This window comes from Watersipora subatra, chromosome 9 (assembly GCF_963576615.1).
Source record: "Watersipora subatra chromosome 9, tzWatSuba1.1, whole genome shotgun sequence".
NCBI lineage: Eukaryota > Metazoa > Bryozoa > Gymnolaemata > Cheilostomatida > Watersiporidae > Watersipora > Watersipora subatra.
The window spans coordinates 25,831,578-25,850,636 of record NC_088716.1 but is presented as its reverse complement, the minus strand read 5'-3'; the positions used below and the strand labels follow the sequence as shown (position 1 = coordinate 25,850,636).

At 34.3% G+C, this 19,059-nt stretch overlaps 2 protein-coding genes across 2 annotated transcripts in view; both read left to right on the top strand.

The window, feature by feature from the left end:
- The first annotated feature begins 325 nt into the window (after positions 1–325).
- Positions 326–19,059, top strand: part of LOC137404280 (aquaporin-5-like) — a 53,748-nt gene continuing 35,014 nt past the window's right edge. The window contains exon 1 of the mRNA XM_068090464.1: positions 326–376. The gene's annotated coding sequence lies outside the window, so the exon portion shown is untranslated. The remainder of the gene's footprint in view (positions 377–19,059) is intronic.
- Positions 1,105–11,592, top strand: LOC137405428 (aquaporin-5-like). The gene is made up of 7 exons (XM_068091685.1): positions 1,105–1,240; positions 2,866–3,150; positions 4,008–4,155; positions 6,066–6,241; positions 6,843–6,923; positions 7,833–7,899; positions 11,421–11,592. The coding sequence occupies exons 1-7, from the start codon at positions 1,175–1,177 to the stop codon at positions 11,543–11,545; spliced, it is 948 nt and encodes a 315-aa protein (XP_067947786.1). The 5' UTR covers positions 1,105–1,174; the 3' UTR covers positions 11,546–11,592.

The following is a 19,059-nucleotide window of genomic DNA, read 5'->3' as shown; positions in this document are numbered from 1 at the left end:
GAACTCAAACACTTGTTATCTATAACACAGAGCTGTCCCGTTAGGCTCAACTCGTGATAAAGCAGCTTGTAATTTGTATCAAGGAGTGATACAAATTTCATGACAGTTCGTTTCCTAAAAAGTTGATAAAATAGTCAAGTCTTCCACAACAGGTAATAAACATCTCTGAATGAACCCATTAGATAAGAACAGAAATGACCAGACTGATTAAACACTTCAGTTAGCATTGAGGCTTAGTAAGTCAAGTTCAGAGGTCATAGCATGACGTAGTCTATACTAGACTATATAATGCATTCTCAGCTAATCCTTTTCAGTCTGACTGTGGAACTCAGCATCTGCGTAGAGAATCCTGCACTCATCTGATTGGCCAGTTTACGTAAGTGACATAAGGCATGACCCCTCTACATTATTACTTTTTTGTGATTATGCTATGTGGAGTAGTATTTTGTTTAAGAAAGCAAATCTATAAATTGATTTTTTGGCAAAAAAATTCTATTTATGTACACACCATTTGTTTAAAAAAAAGTTGAATCGCAAATTAAATGTCTTGTCTTAAAATTGGGATATCACATACTTATCATATTAGAAAATAAAAATTACAAAAAAACATTTGAAACGGGTTTTAGAAAGCAGATCTAAAATTAGCAGCAGAAAGAAATACGTTATGCACATTTTACAGCTGCTCAAAATATTCCCAGCTCGCATTCCTCAGACGAGAAAAAAATCTAGGTGAATCTTTTAGCTAAATAACAACATCTGCTGAGATAAAAATGATTATTTATTTTTAATTGTCAAGCATTTTTATTCAACTATTTTATGTACATTTGCCATTGCCACCATTTCTGCTGGTTTTTGTTACACTAACCACTGTGATAACAACTTTCCATTTTAAAGATAACATTTTTGATCAAAAAATCAAAAAAAAATAGACAAGAAGTTTATGTGTCTAGTTGCCTTCTCTCTCTAAACCGCTTACCAACACTCGCTTTCTTCTTTCTGTTAACCTAATTACACGCTTGCCTGCTCACAGGCTATCATCCCTGAGACCCCTGATATCTCTTATTAACAGAAAGTAGCTGACAGTTGCTTTTAGTTGGGTTGTGTGGTGAGGACGTGTACAATCTATTTGAGCCATAGCTGAAACGTATTTGTCTGATAGGTAGAATTCCGTAGCATGGCTGATTTATGCGAACCAACTACAGAAACAGAGGCGTTTCTCGAAGACAGCGTGAAACACAAGGTGACTGACTTTATAGTCAAATTTTTTTATCAAAGCTTATGCTAAGCATTCTGGGTTGGCTAGCTTTTGCAGAGCACTTCTGGTATCCTTAACAGCAATTGCTTATCTTCTTGACTTCCCAAACTATCTTTATCTTCTGCTTGGCAGCTGATTACCAGCTGAGTACGTATCTGTCAAGTAGCACTAAAAGTGGTTCACGCCCGACTGAATGATCTAAACTATTTGCAGGTTTTCCAAAAAATCAAAAAATTTATTGACTTTTTGTCTATTTAAAACATTACCTCCTTGGTTAACATAAGGATGTAGTCAAGAATATTTGGTAGCGTCTAGTGTCAAACACTGATTTAAAATGAGCATTGATTGTAAACAAAAGCTAACCATTTCTTCAATGTTTAAAACTGAGTTTTTAGTTCAGTTGCAATTTCAGTTGTTTCCCGCTGTTGTTATTCAACTGTGATTGTATTTACAAGAAGCCATGCTATCTACTGAAGGTTTATTATGCTTACTACAGGACTAACTGATAAAAACATAGCGAATACGTGATGAGTTTTTTTCCTGAGGCATTCAACGTCTATCACGAAACTCAATACTTCTATCAACACTGAAAACAAACTTGTTTTACTTTACAAAATAATAACATTTTATGCATATACTTGCATACTATTTAATTAGTTTTATATTATATATATATTATATATACTATTTAATTAGTTTTATATGCATTTTAACTTATACGTTTCTTGGCAAGGATGTTTATTATTGTAAACGGGAAGTAGTAATTAGTCAATTGTGTTGATCAATATGCTCTGACATAGCATAGAATCTTGCAGCCTTTGTTCAAATAATGTAAATTTATTGCCAATCCACTACCAATGAAATTAACAACATTAATTAGATTAATGACACATTAAAAGGCGTTTAACCTATTATAAGTGTCTCTAATTTACTCAGTTGGAACAATACTACCATGTTTAGACTTGTGTGCAACAGAGCATATCATTATGTGATCGTCACACTCCATCGATGTCGAATCTATTCAACTCGGTCCTTAATGGCTCTTGATGTAAACAAATAACTATAATTTAGCAGTTGTCTTCCTTGGTTGTGTTTGCTAAATAACTTCAGAGACCCAGTATAGAGCAGCCCAAGAAGTATACCGCACACACACATGAACAAATGTAAACTAGACATAGGAGTCTAAGGCTACAACAGCGTTGCTAAACTTTGCTGGCTGCAACAAAGGCCAATAGGTCACCTAATGTAAAGGATTCTGATGACAATAGCAGCGAATGATTATACTTTTGTGAAGGCTCAGACTCTTAGCAAACTGTCCTTTTTCCAAAAAGTTTTAAAGTATACATTGCCTATTATGTGTATATGATTGATACAACAAAAAATAAATATCAATTTTATAAATAATTGTAGCGAAAAATTCAGATTGAAAATGCAATAAAAAATAAATATGTATTTGAATCCATGTTTTAAATTCATGCCAACATATATAATTGAGTCTTTTTGTTCTGTTATTAGCTGTATTCATGTTATCTGTTATTTCATTTTATTTCATATTATATTTATTAGTATTATTAATAGACAAAATAATTATTCTCCTTATTTATTTGCAGAAAAACAGAGGAGGCAAAATGAATTTTTACGCTAGATTTTTTGCCAGCTCAGTCGAAGACCTCAAGGATGCTAAATTTTACCGAGCTCTTATCGGTGAAATGCTTGGAGTTATGTTCCTTGTGTTTGTTGGCTGCAACAGTCCATATGGATCGCCAGAACTAGACCTCACTAGAGTCAGCTTATCATTTGGTCTCTCTGTCGCTACCCTTGTTTGGTTCCTGGCAGATGTTTCAGGAGGTCACATAAATCCAGCAGTTTCTGCAGGCATGCTTTGTGCTCGCAAGGTATGATGGATTGTCCAGAATATACTGTAGATTAGTTCTAACCATACCATGATAGTATATATACCACACACATAGACTAAGAAAAGGTAGCTGCGTTTACCTCAGCTTGAGGTCAAAAGAAGGTTATTTTGATCCACGACCATTGATGAAGACAATTCTTTGCGAAACCTTTGCTAAAGTTTTGTGCTGGCTGTCCTTTCAGAAAATTTTACAGTGCCACCAAGGTATTTATCCCAATGTGTGTATAGCTTTTTAGTTGGCATTAGTAATAATCTATAATGTACAATATATAATCTACAATCTATAATCTACAATCCATAATCTACAATCTATAATCTACAAAATGTCTTCTGCTACATGTCAAAAGAAAGAAATCATAATATGGTAAAAAGTTTGGGCAAATGATTCGATAAAAAATAAAAAATAAATGGTGTTATCTGCTTGTTGTCATGTTCAAAGACCCATTTCGTTTTTGAAGACAAGAATACATTTTTAAACACGCTGCCGAGGCTCAAGCAGTGTCCATGCAGACTTTATGTCTATACAGACTATATGTCTATGTTTATGCTTCCTGTCTAAAATTTCTTAGGATCTCTCTAGATGCTCTGGAGTTATTTACTTATCGCGACTCTTTGTTGAACCTCATTCCTTATACTAGTTTATCTCTTAACTAGTTATTAGTTAACTTTGGCTATCAAATAACCTAAAAAGTGTCTTGAACTTTTGTGGAAACATTCTAGAACATTCTATATTTGTAGTTATTTGGAGCTATTTACTTATAGCGACTTCTTGTTGGAACACCTGATTTCTTATACTTTATACATGTAGTTTTTATCTAGAACATTCCATATTTGTAGATCAGTCTCATGAGATTTCTACTCTATGTTTTCTTCCAATGCACTGGAGCTGTGATGGGAGCTGCTATCATGCAGAGCTTGACTTGCAATTGGCAGACCACTTATGCTGAAACTGCCCTACAAGCAGCCAATGCTACTTGTGGTCTCGGTATGTATTACTGCAGCCGGCATTGGCTATAGAAGATATATATACATTTACAAGAAAAGATACGCATAAAAAATATACGTTTACCAACAGAAATGTTTGAAAAATACAGTAAATTGAGTAAATCGTAGTATGATTTACTCGATCCGGAACAACGTAAGCGAAAGTATTTTCCTTCGGTAGCTGTTTATCGGTGTTTTTATTAGGTAGTGTACTCATTGGACCTTCTATGAGACGACGTTATGTTACGCAAGGCGAGTGCGTAAGTGCCAAGTATTGGTGACATTTCACATTACAGAATGAAATCTCACTGGATGTCCCAGGGTTGATACTCTGAAAGAGACACCCACCTGGCTAGGCCCAGACTTGGATATTGTACCCCAAACACCTGGTTGGTCAATTTGAAATACACCCCCTAAACACTGGGTGTTCCGTAGGGGCGTCCAGGTTCCACGCCCCGCTAAACATCCAATATGATTCAGAAGCTATAAAAATAATTTCCTGCTGGTAAATTTACCTTGTTTTACCTTAAAATCATCATTGAACAGTGTGAAGAAAGCTATGGGAAATTTGGGCCCTTTCACTGGCTTGGCTGTGGAAACCCCCTAAAAGTAGCAAATTCACTGACATTGCCCCATGGTCTGAAACCCCCCCTAAAACGTGATTTTGACCGAGCCTAATGGGCCTTTTGGGGGAGAGTGTCAACCCTGGGCTGGATGTGTACCATGTTAAAATATAATTCTACCGTATCTCGTTTGCTGGTGTCATGATATCTCTTATAATTTTACAATTCTTTTTTAGAACTCATGAAAATATAACATGACCATTCAAAGTAGCTTTTAACTTAAAATTTCATTGATTCGTATATGATTTAGCATATTCAACTAGCAAATTGATAGCTATGCGCTATAGCTATAGCTATAGCTATGTGCTATAGCTATGAGTATATATATGCTTGCATGGTCGCTATGGCATCATTATGCTGCCTGATCACAAATGTCAGTCAGCCACTCCTTAAGATAAACATTTTTCAAAAGCTGTAAAATTTTTTGCATTTTGAATGTGTATTGGAGTGTTCTTAGAATAGATGCTGGAAATTACGTGCTTTGAAAGGGTCAACCACGAACAACTGTTGACTGTTATGTCATCAATACCATCAATATGTCACCATATTTGAAAGGTTTACCTTCTTGAAATAGCATTGGATGAATTATTGGAACAGTTTAGTACAACTTGTTATAGGGAAGCACCTGACAACAGCTGCCAATTGCCTTATACAGTAAGATCTCTCTTCTGTGTTCACAACAATGGTGGTTGTGTGTTTACACAGCATCTCGATACATTTGCAAAAAATTATGGATTGTCTCATAATTGGTAATATACTGATACTATGGTAATATACTGATAAAGAAGCATCAATAATATGTTGGGGGGAGTGTGTGTGACCTCAAAGACCGAGTACCATGTTTGCTTAGCTGTCTGCAAGCAGAGGCTGTTTGTGTTTTTAAAAGCGTTGCTGCACAAACAATAGTTCTGTGATCTTGGCTGGACATGTCTCAGTTCAGTGGCAAGCGAACCTCGATGAATGAAGACATGCCCAGTTGGATGTCATTCTTGTCACCACCAGTGGCCCTTTTTGGGATTTGAACCCCAACCAGTTGCTATCAGGTCAGGCCTTCTAGACCATTATGCTACATCTGCCACAGTAGTGCAACTGGTAGGAAGTTAATCTATCAGTCGGATAGATAAAAGTTCTGATTTCGGTGTGGCTGTAGAGAAATTACCAATCATTGATTTTCAATGTGTAAAAACTTACCGTTAGTCCTAAATACCGGTAACCGAAGAAAAATATATGTTTTTATATTTAGAAAGTGTTTTTTTCAACCCATATTCACGCTCAGCCAATATTTTAGGTGTGACCAATTTGGGACCTGGTGTCACACCTGGTCAAGGATGTGTGATAGAGTTGCTCATTACCTTTGTTCTGGTCACCACAGTCTTTGCTACCTGTGATGGTTCCCGCAGCGACCTCAATGGTTCAGGTCCTCTGGCTATCGGTCTTTCAGTAACCATGTGCCATCTTGGATTTGTAAGTAACAACAATCACCTTTGTGTAATGATAAATGGAATTATGGCGTATTGACTGTATCAATGACTTTTGCCAAGTTTAGAGCTTTTAATGTGAGATTGATTGTAAAGGTGGAATTAATTTGGATTTCAGAAATAACTTTATTTATTGTCTTGAAAGTACTATGACATATTTTAATAAAAACTGCCTTCGAAGTATTCTAGTAACAAAAGGTATTTATGGTTTAGTAATAAACTGTCAAAAATTTTAGGTTGACACTCAAAAATTTCATGATTTATAGTAATACTTCCTCTTATTTTTGCCTTCCCGTTACGACTAACGACTGCTATATAGGACTAGAGTCACTGACGACTTATACAAGCAAACCATTGTATGTTACCATCGATGCCAGTACTGTGAACAGCCTGATTCTTCCTTTCTAATGTCAGCTACTAGTTTTCACATTTGTTTGATCAAATCGCAGACAGTCAAGGAACCAGTTGCTACAATCTAGCTTATTCGTCAGTCCTCTAACAATACATGACTTGAACTTAGTCATGCTTATTCACTATAGAACCATTCTCGTGAACAATGTTTTGAAAATTTCTATTAACCTTGACAGATCGGAATGACTGGTTCCAGCATGAACACTGCAAGAACTTTTGGACCAGCTGCTGTCCTTGGTGAATGGGACAACCAATGGGTGAGTATAGCCTGTCTATTCCAGCTCATTATCACTTGATTTTAGAAATAGCTAATAGCTTTGCGTTTTGGATTTAGTCTGTATTTATAAATCTAAGCGTTTGTTGATTTGTTTATCGTATGTCCAGCTAAAGCTATAAAGTTTTAGGAGCAAAAAAACGGCTTTGCACCGGAAATGAACTCGGAAACCCTGTCTCTGCAGACCATCACCACTATGCTATCCTCTACACTACACAGTCTACTAGCCATACTATAGAATAATAGCATACATACTTATTATGCCTGCCAATCTTTAATGGCTTTATTTTACCGTTAACAGCTAAAAGAAACTTGCTACTAGAAAAAAATACATGCCCAGACTTCCCCAAAATGTTATAAATGTATGTATATATATCATAAACTTAATTAAACTTATAGCACACAGAAATAAACAAACATCTTCACTTAAAAGTTAGAATGGTAAATGTATGTTGATTAAAAATAATATTTTTGTGCAAAAATCTTTTTTATTACCCACGTAATACCGGACATTAAGCTAGTTGAGCTTAATGGTGAATAACCTTACATTGCACACAATGAATACCATGTATAATGTTCCCTTGTTCGTCTCAAATTTTAACCTCAAAAGGTTTTTTCACGTACCCAATACTTTGAGTATGTGAGAGAACCAATTTGCAAAATCAATATCTCTGTAAGGAGAAATCATATTATTTAATCAATTTTGTGGTATTTAATCCATCAGTATAATACAGGAAGAGAACTTGCAAGAGTTAAAAATCTACTTAATTTCCATAATTTTTTAGACTATAACACGCACTAGATTATAAGGCGCAGCCTCACTTAATATGTTAATTTCTATCAGGATTATACTTGAGTGATTATAGTTATAAACTGTTAAAATTGGCTTCAGGTTTACTGGGTTGGACCAATCTCTGGTGGAATCTTGGCTGGCCTCATATACGAGTTCTTCTTTGCTGGTGAGTAGAATAAACTAACTCAATTCCATGCCTGTGGCAGCAGTTAGGGTGAAATGAAGCTGTGTTAGCATAACATGAGATTCTTACAATAGAATTTAAATTGGCAGATGTAATTCATTGTATATCAGCCAATAGTAATAATGAATTATTGCCTGAAATATTGAATAAGTATTTCCTGAACTTAGTAGAGCAGTTTATTATGTTACTATTGTTACCATCTGTACTATCACTATTATTATACTGCTAATGCATTGAATTAAAAATTAAATAATTTTTAATTTAATAAGTATTTAATTACCTAAATGATTACCTAATTAAAGATTTGCTGTTGGTAAGTATATAAGGTTAGAAAAAGGGGTAAAATTAGATAATCAACTAACTAGAGAGGTGAAAGGTCTGAAGAACATCTCAAAATTCACAAGTTCACAAAATCATTTAGTGAAACGCATGTCATGACTGAGTAGAATGCAATTTCAAAAAAGAGATCTAGTTGCTGTTCCATTAGATAGCTAAAAGTTGCAAAATGTTCTTTCCTATTGGCTCATCGCCTAAATACATAGCGGAATGTGACAAATCCGAAATATGTGACGATGTAACAAGGGTGTTAACAATGACATTAAGGTGTTAACAATGACATTTTCAGATCAAAAGAAAAGACTAAACGAAATTTTAGAAATAGGATTAAACATCGGATAAAGTCTGTGGTTTAAATCAGGCATTAAAAAGACCGTCTGCTAGCATAAGGATTTACATAATGACTTGCATCTCTTCTCTTTAGCCTTAGAAACAGTCTGCTGTCAGAGAGGTTTTTGTTGAGCATATCTTCAGTAATGTGAGATTCGCGAGCTCCAATTCAGGGTTTTATCACAGGATATAACACAATGCCTGCTGGATGCCATTCCTTAGTGAGGTTTCAGATAACATTGATAGGCCAGGGCTTAATGCGCCACTTAAATCCTATCCTCTTTTGTCCTGGGCATACTTTTGCAGATTTATACTCTTTAAAAAGGCTAAATCGTAAATTTAGTCTGCACTAACTGCAAAATCTGAATCTTCTGCTTTCATATTATCAACGGTAGATATATATCTGGGCTATGTATTCTGTTTTTTGGAGTTGCTTTTTCAAAAAGAAGATTCAAAGGTTTCTTTTAATTAGAAAGTTAAGAAAATTCGCAATGATTCATTGCTCAATTAAAACTATTAACCTTGAAACTCTGTCGGCCTTGGCAATCAAAATTTAATGCCAATTCCATGTTCAACTAAACATGCATATGTAGTAAAGATAAACTATACGCTGCATTATTGCATGTTTACCATGTCGGGTTTTATTTCTTGCCTAAGATAGTTTTTTAAAACGGCTTTACAAAAATTAGATTGCATCTCTAAATGTAGAGCATAGTGCTTTATGTTGAGAGATGTGAGTCTATTATCTCAGTTGTTACGCTAGCATACAGCCTTTTCACTGCTTAATTTAAATCGCAGATTATGTTTGTTGTTTTATCCTAGTTCTGAAATTTATCGCAGAGCATAAAATGCTTTAATCAGCTATGGTTGTGCTGCAGCATGACCAGTGACTTAGAAAGAGCACTGCAATTTAATTAATTTAGAGCAAATAAAATTACACTTCTGAAAATTAAATTCATAGATACTAAAATTGGCATGTAGAAAGGCGGGCAGTGTTGTACTATTAGCTATAATTATATCTAAGTAATTATATTACTAAGAAAGGGTGGGCAGCGCTGTTCAGATTGACACATGATCATCTTCAGCTTTGGTTTTGATGACCTCAAATGGCCGTTGCTCCATGCTTTTCACTAACTCCTACATAAAGTTCGTTCGGTTATACAAATTAGCTCAAGGTTATCTGCTACTTGGTTTTTATAAGTCCACATGACATTCAAAAGGTGCAAGTAATTAATTTTAACTGCAAATTGTTTACAACCAGTACTAACCACAGTTCTGTATTTATTTGCTGTTATGAGAAGCTGGTGATTGACGTGGCTGGATCAGTTGATGTCTACAGTAGTGGGCTTTCTAAATAGAAACACTTTGCTTAAAATAAAAAACTTTATTTTCAGACTCAAATGAAAAAGATTTCATTTTCTTGCTCTCCTTCAAATAAAAAAGATTAGTTTCAGAAAAAGAAAAATTATTGATGATAAGTGTTTGGTATGTATCATAACTGGAATGACACAATTTTGCATATTCTTTGCCAAACTTAGCTCAAATTTTTGTAATCTTTAAACTCTGTAATAACTTTGCATACCAAAGCCATTCAGCATAATCCTACTACACGTCCTTTAGCTATGCTTTGCGGTAGGTCTGAGAACCCAAAGTTGAAATGTCATTGTAAGTGCTTTAGCTATGCTTAGTGGGTGGTTCAAGAGCTATCAGAGTTGATATGACATAGCAGGTGCTAGTCAATATATGAGAATTGATACAACTTTGTAAGATAAGAAACCACTTGTTAGGGGGTGTCAATGATGCTGTAGATGCATCTGATGACAGTTTATTATTAATTGTGTCGCAATGTAGCTGTCATAGGTTGTCTGCTTGTGACCTTTGTACCCACTCATATGCGACACTGCAATACCTGCGGCCTTTGCCAATGCCTGTTGGCTTGACATCCGTGGGATTGTATTTCAACTTTTTTGTCAATGAAGTTTCTCATGGAAGGCTGGCCCATTAGTTTTCTCATTTCATTAAAGGAATAAAGAGATCTGTTTACTAACTGCCCTTTTGTTTTATTTCAAGAATAATTAGGGAATCTTACATATTTCAAGCTACACACTAGGAGTATATCAATATACTGACAAACTTTAGAAACTTCAGAGATTGTGATGCTATTATTATTACTATTGTTATGGTATTATTATTTTGATTATATTTTTATCACTATTAATTGACAGTTTAATGACAGTTCTATTATTGACAGTTTTGATTTCAAGTAAGTAAAATTAGTAGTGGTTAACACAACATCCGCATTTTATTTTTTTAGTTTATTTGCTAATATTTAGTAGCACATAAATATTATATTTCATAATATAGTATTATATTTCATAATATAGTATTATATTTTATAATATAGTATTATATTTCATAATATAGTATTATATTTCATAATATAGTATTATATTTCATAATATAGTATTATATTTCATAATACCGTATTATATTTCATAATATCGTATTATATTTCAAATATTTACTCACTTGAAAATATTTCATAAAAAGTAAGAGTACGAGTAACATCTATCGTTAGTGTTTTCACATGTAGACAAATTGATAATATAGTACAGCTTATGTTTGTTGTTGCGCATTATTATGTGAAAGTTTGGAGTTGTGTTTTCATGTCACAAAAACTTCTAAGTAAATCTCACTTCAATAAGATTATTTATCTAAGCTGCTGTCAGTGAATAAATCCTCACTTATGTACAACAGACACACTTTGAGGACCTAGTTGAGTATTCACAGCGGTTACCATGCCAACTGAATGCTAATGTTTCCACTTATTCCCACAGGTAATGCAAGTGTATCTAAGCTACATTCATGGCTGGTGAAGAAAAATTACGAAAAGGATGATGATTCCTGCTTTGATGTCACTTCCTCACTAGAAATGAAAGGATCAATTCAAGGCAGCGAGTAGACATTGCTCAATTACAAAAAATAACTCACTTTTTATCAACATGAATTCTGGTTGGCACCACGTTTGGTTTCCTGTCAGTTCTAATTATTGTAGAGAACAAGTAAAAGTGATGTTTTGTTTATAAAGCATGCTGGCCAGTGATATCATCAATATCATTTTTACAGCTTTGTTTTATAAAGCGCGTTGGCCAGTGATGTCATCAATATTCAGTTCTAACTTTTAGATATATTTTTATGTACTTCTTTTCAATCATTGTTCAAAATGATCAAATATGGTTTACTGATTGTTTTATTTCTCTAACAACTTTTAACAATATTCATAAAGTATTTAATAACATCAATGTAAATATACTTCAAACCTACACAGTTAATGAAAACCACAAATTATGATATAACCTGACAGTGACATCTAGATGTGCTCAATCATTCTTTTTGACATAAAAACTTTCATCAGAGTACCAGAAACTGCCAACTTGCAGGTGTTTGAAACTTTTGGTCATGTAATCTATACAAAGTAGGATAATAGCTTGTGTGGTGCGATGTTGATAGAAGTACATCAATATCATAACTTTTTTCTCAACTTTGAGTGCGTAGAGGGTAGTACAAGTTTTATATGAAAGTAAGGAACAGATTTCAAGCAATTTCTTTCTATAGAACTCAATATGAAATGTTTGTATTTTACCTCTTGGTTCTACAATTTTTTTTGCGAGGTAGGGTGCAAAAAGATTACATATTTAGAATAAATTCCTTTATATAGTGTGTTTCATCTTTCATTTTTTGTATTTTATATATGTGCCAGCCTTACTAATGCACGTTTATCAACATTAGCTATAACAATAAAAAAGCTGGAAATCAAAAATAAAATATTACATCAGTTGGTGAATATGACAAAAAGTATCGTTTTGCACTCAAACAAACTTAAGATACATGTAAACGTCTGTCTGGCCACTATGGCTGAAGAGAACAATTTTGTGATAGTATATGTATAGTGTATGTGTCATATTATTATATACTTATAATATATAAAATATAATATATAACTACACTAGCTGTGCTACCCGGCATTGCCCGGGTAATAAAAAGGTCTTTGGACAGAAAATTGATTTGTATTTAACATATAACAACATTTGCCATTCTAACTTTCAAACTACGTATCATGAAAGAAGTGTTTTGTGTAGTTGGAATAAATTAAGAGAGAAAATAAAACAACTGTAAAGGTTTTCAAACTTTGTCAAACAACTTTAAACTTCATATCATGAGAAAAATGTTTCCTGCAAGTCAAATAAATTTTAAAAATAAAACGACTATAAAAGGGTTTAGATGTAACAGTGAAATAATTAGCAAGTAATAGCTAAATTGAGTCTGTTGTGCTCCGATTACAGTATGAGATGATTCGATAATGATACAATTAATACGAACTGAGAAAACAAAATAAAATTTGTGAATATGTTGAATTAATAATAACAATTCTTGCATAGAAGTGTGTGTATAAAAAGTTACTGTTCCACCAACAGCTATCCATCAAAACTCTGAATACGACGATAAGAAGTAATAGGAGTTGCTCGTTATTAGCCTGGCAGCTTCTCGTGTGTAGCTTATGTGTCTTCTTATGTGTAGTTGTGTTTTGTCTAGTTGAAATAAATTTAAATAAAAAATAAAAACAACTGTAAAGATTTTTAAACTTGGTCAAACAACTGTAACTTTTAAATGTCATATCATGAGGAAAATGTTTTGTGCAAGTCAAATGAATTAAAAAAAAAATAAAACAACTATAAAAGGGTTTAGATGTAAACATGAAATAATTAGCAAGTAATAGCTAAATTAAGTCTGTTTTGCTACGATTACAATAAAAGATCATTCGGTAATGATACAATTAATACGAACTGAGAAAACAAAAAAATCTTGAATATGTTGAATTAATAATAACAATTCTTGCATAGAAGTGTGCGTGTGTGTATAAAAAAGGTTACTGTTCCGCCAGAAGCTACCCATCAAAACTTTGAATACAACGATACTGGTCAAAACTTTGTCAAATCTTTTCAAAATTTTGAATACTGGTCCCTCTCGATACTGGTACAAATGTACAAATGTACAAATGAGATATCACACTGTATTTGTCTGAACGAACGGTGAGAGAATGTCGAGAATGCTCTTCCTACGAAGATAATACAATTGTCCGCGTGAATTGGCTTTGACCTAGATATGGCAATTGAACCTTACAAAAACCTGAAAATAGAAGCTAAAAAAAAGTTACCATAATGGATAACGCTGAATTTGCCATGGCGAGCAACGTATATCTTTTAATAGCGTATATAATCAGTACACAAATCGCCAAATTTTAAGTTCGAGATAAATTATTGTCGATATCGGGGAGTGGAACAAATTACGAAGAGGCATCGTGTTGCATATACTTAGGTCCAGGATATTTCTTAACAGGGGCATCGTAATGCGCAGGCGCAATGCTAAAATAATAGCTATAGCTGGGTATATACAACGATGACAAACTTTGAAAAATATATATATAGATATTATATAAATATATAATTATAATTAGCCTACGCGCGTGCGCGTATGTGTTTGTGAGCAAGCGGGTGTGCGTGTGCATGTACGTGTGTGTGAGTGTGCATGCGTGTGTACGTGTGTGTGAGTGTGCGTGCGTGTGTGTGCGGGCATGTATGTGCGTGTGTGTGCGCGTGTGTGTGTGCATGTGTGTATGTGCGTGTGTGCGTGAGTGTGTGTGCGTGTGTGCGTGTGCGTATGTGCTTTTATGGCAACTAACACACACACCCACACACATGTGCATGCGTGTGCGCGTGTGCGTGTGTGTGCGTTTATGGCAACTAACACATACACCCACGCATGTGTGCATGCGTGTGTATGTGTTAGTCACCATAAATGCTATGCTATGCTTGCTTCATTTTTAGGCTGATTTTGGCCAACCTTTACACTCATATTTTTTGTGCCTTCAGCCAGCTAGTAAAAATATTTGGTCTCAGAACTCCATCTAGTTCCTGAGCTGCCTTTTAAGTCCCCTATAATTTATCTGATTAAAAGTAAAAGAAATTTTCGGCATCATCAGGATCAATAATCAATAATAGCAAAAAGTATTTGAGAGTATTTGAAAAATTAAGAAAAAACCCCAATTACTTTTAACAACAAATTTTACGGATATTATCTACTTTTCAATTTTGCAAGTATATCAGATTACTATTGGAATTTTCTTACGATCGGCTTAGAATTTGGTTTCATGAAAATTCATTTGACTCAATAATATATTCAGTGCACTGAAAACTCAAATCGACAGATCGGCTCTCTTGAAGCAATCATATTGACACTATTTGTGATAAGGTTACGAAGTCATTGACTCTGCTTCAGTTTTTTCAGGCCATACATTAACTCAAAATCTGCCATTGCATTTTATTATCAGTATATATTTTTCCATATTATTTATGATATACACATTTATTATAATCTAGCACTGAGATATGTCACAAAGGATTTATATTTGTGGCAAAAAAGAGCATTTCAACTAATTGCAAATCTACATCATATTCCTGCATATATTATTCTAATAAAAGATCTTTCCAAATCTTTGCATCTTCTTATTCTGTCTAAGCTAATTGTTTATTCTACTTCAATTCAAGGTTTCAAGATTTTGCATGTTTGTGTCCTCGTTTTTTACATGACGGTTACAGGTTCCCAACTCATTTCAACCACAACCAATTATTTTGAAAATATCATTGCCAGCTGCTTTAACAATCTTCCACCTAATATCCGTTCCCTTAGCAGAGAAAGGCATTTTAAACACTATTTGTCAAACTATTTATTCGATTTTAGTGGCAAACTGTTGCTAAAGTTTTGTAGTCTTCCTATCATCTTTATATCACTATCTGATAAATACAGTAAAGAGCTTCCTACGACAAGGTGGATAACACTCTACTCTGGCGAAACAATGTTGGAGCTTCTGGTTTTATGGTAACTTTATTGCAGTATATCATGTAGTGTATGATGAAATATGCTACATCAGTATATGGTATATCAATTATTAGACACATAAACATGACTAAAGTGTCACTCGCTTGACAAAGAGGATCAACAGATAATTTTCAGGGAATCGATAGAAATTTACTGCTCAGGTCTTGTTGGCTAGAAGCATTCAAAATAATAACACATATTAGGCTTCTTACAATATGCAACCAATAAAGGAAAAATCACAGTACTGATGTCAAGCAAACAAAAGGTTAGGCCTGACCTAGTTTAAATGTTTCAATCACTTCATATATATGAGTAGATAATTTCTAACACTGCAAAAACACTGCCTCAGATTCAGTATATGTTAGTGGTTGGAGACTTGTGAAGGTCGGGGTGAAGGTTGGGGTGATGTAGAAATGTCTCCTTTTATGTTATTGCCGTACTTTCTGTCTTTGAGACACGACGAAAGTTTGATGAGGCTAGCATCGGCTGGAATAAGCATCCAGAGTTACCAATAGACATACTTGAATATTTCAAGATAAGTTATATGATCCTTTCCAGGGTTAAGCAGATATGAAAACTGTTGGTGTAAAAGTTGGTAAACACTTAAGGGTTTAGGTACTGCTAGAGTGCATGGAGTCCGAATGATAAAATGCACTCTTTATAAATTTATTAAAACAATTATAGAAAACAAGATAAACCTACCAGCAAATGCAAATTCGTAGATGAGAGCTGCAAGAACTTCTCCTGTAAGTGGTCCGACCCAGTAAACCTGGCAAGAGATCAGAACATCAAATCATAAAGTTGATAATTTTAGAGAAGCAAAGTGAGTATGACAAGTATGACAACTTACTGTCAGTTTAATTGATGTTTAAAGAACTATTTTAAAAGCTCCAATTTGCCAAAAGTAAGCAACTTTAAGGTTTTTTTTTAAATACCTTTGTGCATACTCCAACTACTGATCTGATTAAAAGAAATTTGCAGAAAGCTTGATGTTCGTCAACTTCATAGGCACTTGTCAACTTAGAGACAAATGTCAAACTATGTTGACATATGTCTATATAGTTTGACATATGTCACCAAGATTGACATGTGTCAACAAGCTTGACACATATGAATGTCATTAAGGTTAACATACATGTATTTCAACAAGCTTGATATTTGTGTACATAATTGAGATTGACACATGTCAACAAGCTTGACACATGTCAATAAGATATGTGAAATAAAATTTGTAACATTGAAATTGAAAGATGGTAACAATAGAGGTGGAACGAGACAGGTTTTTTAAGTTCGAGACGAGACTCGAGACACTCTCTTGTAAAAATTCGAGACTCGAGACACGAGACAGTAAAATAATGAGCATTTGGAGTGATGATTTCACTACACAAGTAAGCTACTAGCTACTTGGTATATATAAAATTAATAAAACTATTTTTAAATTGAATTTTTGCCTGGTGTAAACGATTTAAAGACAACATTTTAATAGTGATATGCATGTAGTTTTTGTAAACAAAAGTGACACAAACAGCTCTAAAATACCGAAGTTATATATTCTAAGAATTTTGAGCTTGATTGATCATAATTATTATAAACATATTGCTTTGTACATGTATATTTTTACCATCTATTGAATAGTTCTTACTTTTTAATGTAATGAAACCGATAGCCGTCGCTCTACAAAGAAATACCGCAACTAAAAGAACACTTGATAATACTTTCATTCTTATCGTTTCATTAATGTTAAGTGTTGTTTGTGTATTAATTGTAGTATGCGAATTATATTTAAATTGTACTCATGAAATTATATTAATTACTGTATACATGCACATGTATATTCTTATATTGAGCTAACAAAATGTCATTGTTAACCGAACACGGACTATGGTCGACACGGCCTTACGTTCGTTTCTCCGTGTCCGGGAAAGTTTTACCCGCGATTGGTAGTATATACGTAAAAGAGGCCCGAACTTTATGAAGGGCAGTTGGTGTTTAGACACGATACGATAAAATACAGACATTTTACCCGCAAAAGTCTTATTTATTAAATTGGGTTATCCGAAGAGTAATTAGATACGACCCGGTATCTGTTTTAAGGACACAGAACCGAACTAAAATATAACAGGGCCGTTGTCCGGACTACATGATTAGACTCGGTGGCCCACATAATCAATAGCAACAGGTAGTAACAGACCGGGTATAACTTTAAAGGCAGTTGCCCGCAATCCATTACAATATATGGAGTTGTCGCTACCGTAAGAAGTCATGTTTTAACAACTGTGCGCAGGCGCTTTAGTTCTATTTCCTGTCTCGAGTTTGGCAATAGTTAAGTCGAGACGAGACCGATACGAGACGAGACAGGTCGATACTCGAGACGTCTCGTGTCTCGTTCCACCTCTAGGTAACAAGTGGGTTCTGCGTGCAAGTTGTCTTATACCAAATGAGGAATAGCTCTCATGCACAACTGTAATTGTTGCAAGCAAGGTGACCGGTGAAAGAGTATGGCTTTTTACTCACACAAGCTCTATAAGCATGAAAAGATAGAACAATTAGATACAATTAACTACAATCAAGCGTAATGCTGAAATGAGTTACAAATAATAAATACTCAAACAGTTAAACTTGTAAATGTAAGAATGTTAAGATATATATGTATACACAAAGCTGCACAAAGGTAGGTTAATGTTACCACGCTGAATATGGATATCTATAGATAGATATCTATAGATATATATCTATAGATATATATCTAGCCCTACATCTGAAACCAGCTTGTGACGCTATTTTACCCATCATGGCCACACATGCTAGTTAATATTAAAACCAATAGTATTTTCCCCAACGCATATGCCTATTTAACTGATGTAATGCATATGTACATGATTATTAATCAATAAGGCCAATTGGTCTAATGGGTTGGCTCGTCTGTCTGCAGACCTAGAGGTTCTGAGTTCAAATCTTCTGCGAAAAAAAGTCGAAGAAAAGCAAAGAAAAGTCGAAGCAGACTTTTCCTTATAACTTATTACTATACCTGGACACACAAACAACAGACAAACATTCAAATATCTATATAGGTCAAGGAAGATTAAGTTTTTTCATTCACATCCCTGACTATGAGTTTTCATCTATGCTAGTCATTAACTGAATGCAATTGAAAGTTGAAGTAACAATTGCTATGTTTGACCTTGGCTTTTGGCAGCGTGACATGCAATTAGCCAATTAGTTTTGTTTGCAACTCATGAGCTGCCACTGCCGCTTGGTCATGTTGCGAAGGTTTAAATGGGGCTTCAGTGTTTTGTCGTGTGGTTTCAACATGACTGAGAAAATAGGTGGTTTATTAAGAAAACCATCTTTGTTGGAATGGTCAGGCTTGACAAGTGAACTGTGCTTGCAATCAGAGCTTGTTATAGCTTTCATTACTGTGCCGGGATATTTACAAGCGTGATGTACTGTTAACTAATTAGCTTTTTTCAACTAAGTTATATAATAACTCTTGCTTGGAAAAAGTAGTCTAAACACATATGTTAGCTCAATAGTAAATGA

Coding starts and splice junctions, on each gene's coding strand:
- LOC137405428 (XM_068091685.1), top strand. CDS start 1,175: ATGGCTGATTTATGCGAACCAACTACAGAAACAGAGGCGTTTCTCGAA. Junction 4,156..6,065: donor CAATGCTACTTGTGGTCTCG/GTATGTATTACT, acceptor CCAATATTTTAG/GTGTGACCAATTTGGGACCT. Junction 6,924..7,832: donor GTGAATGGGACAACCAATGG/GTGAGTATAGCC, acceptor AATTGGCTTCAG/GTTTACTGGGTTGGACCAAT.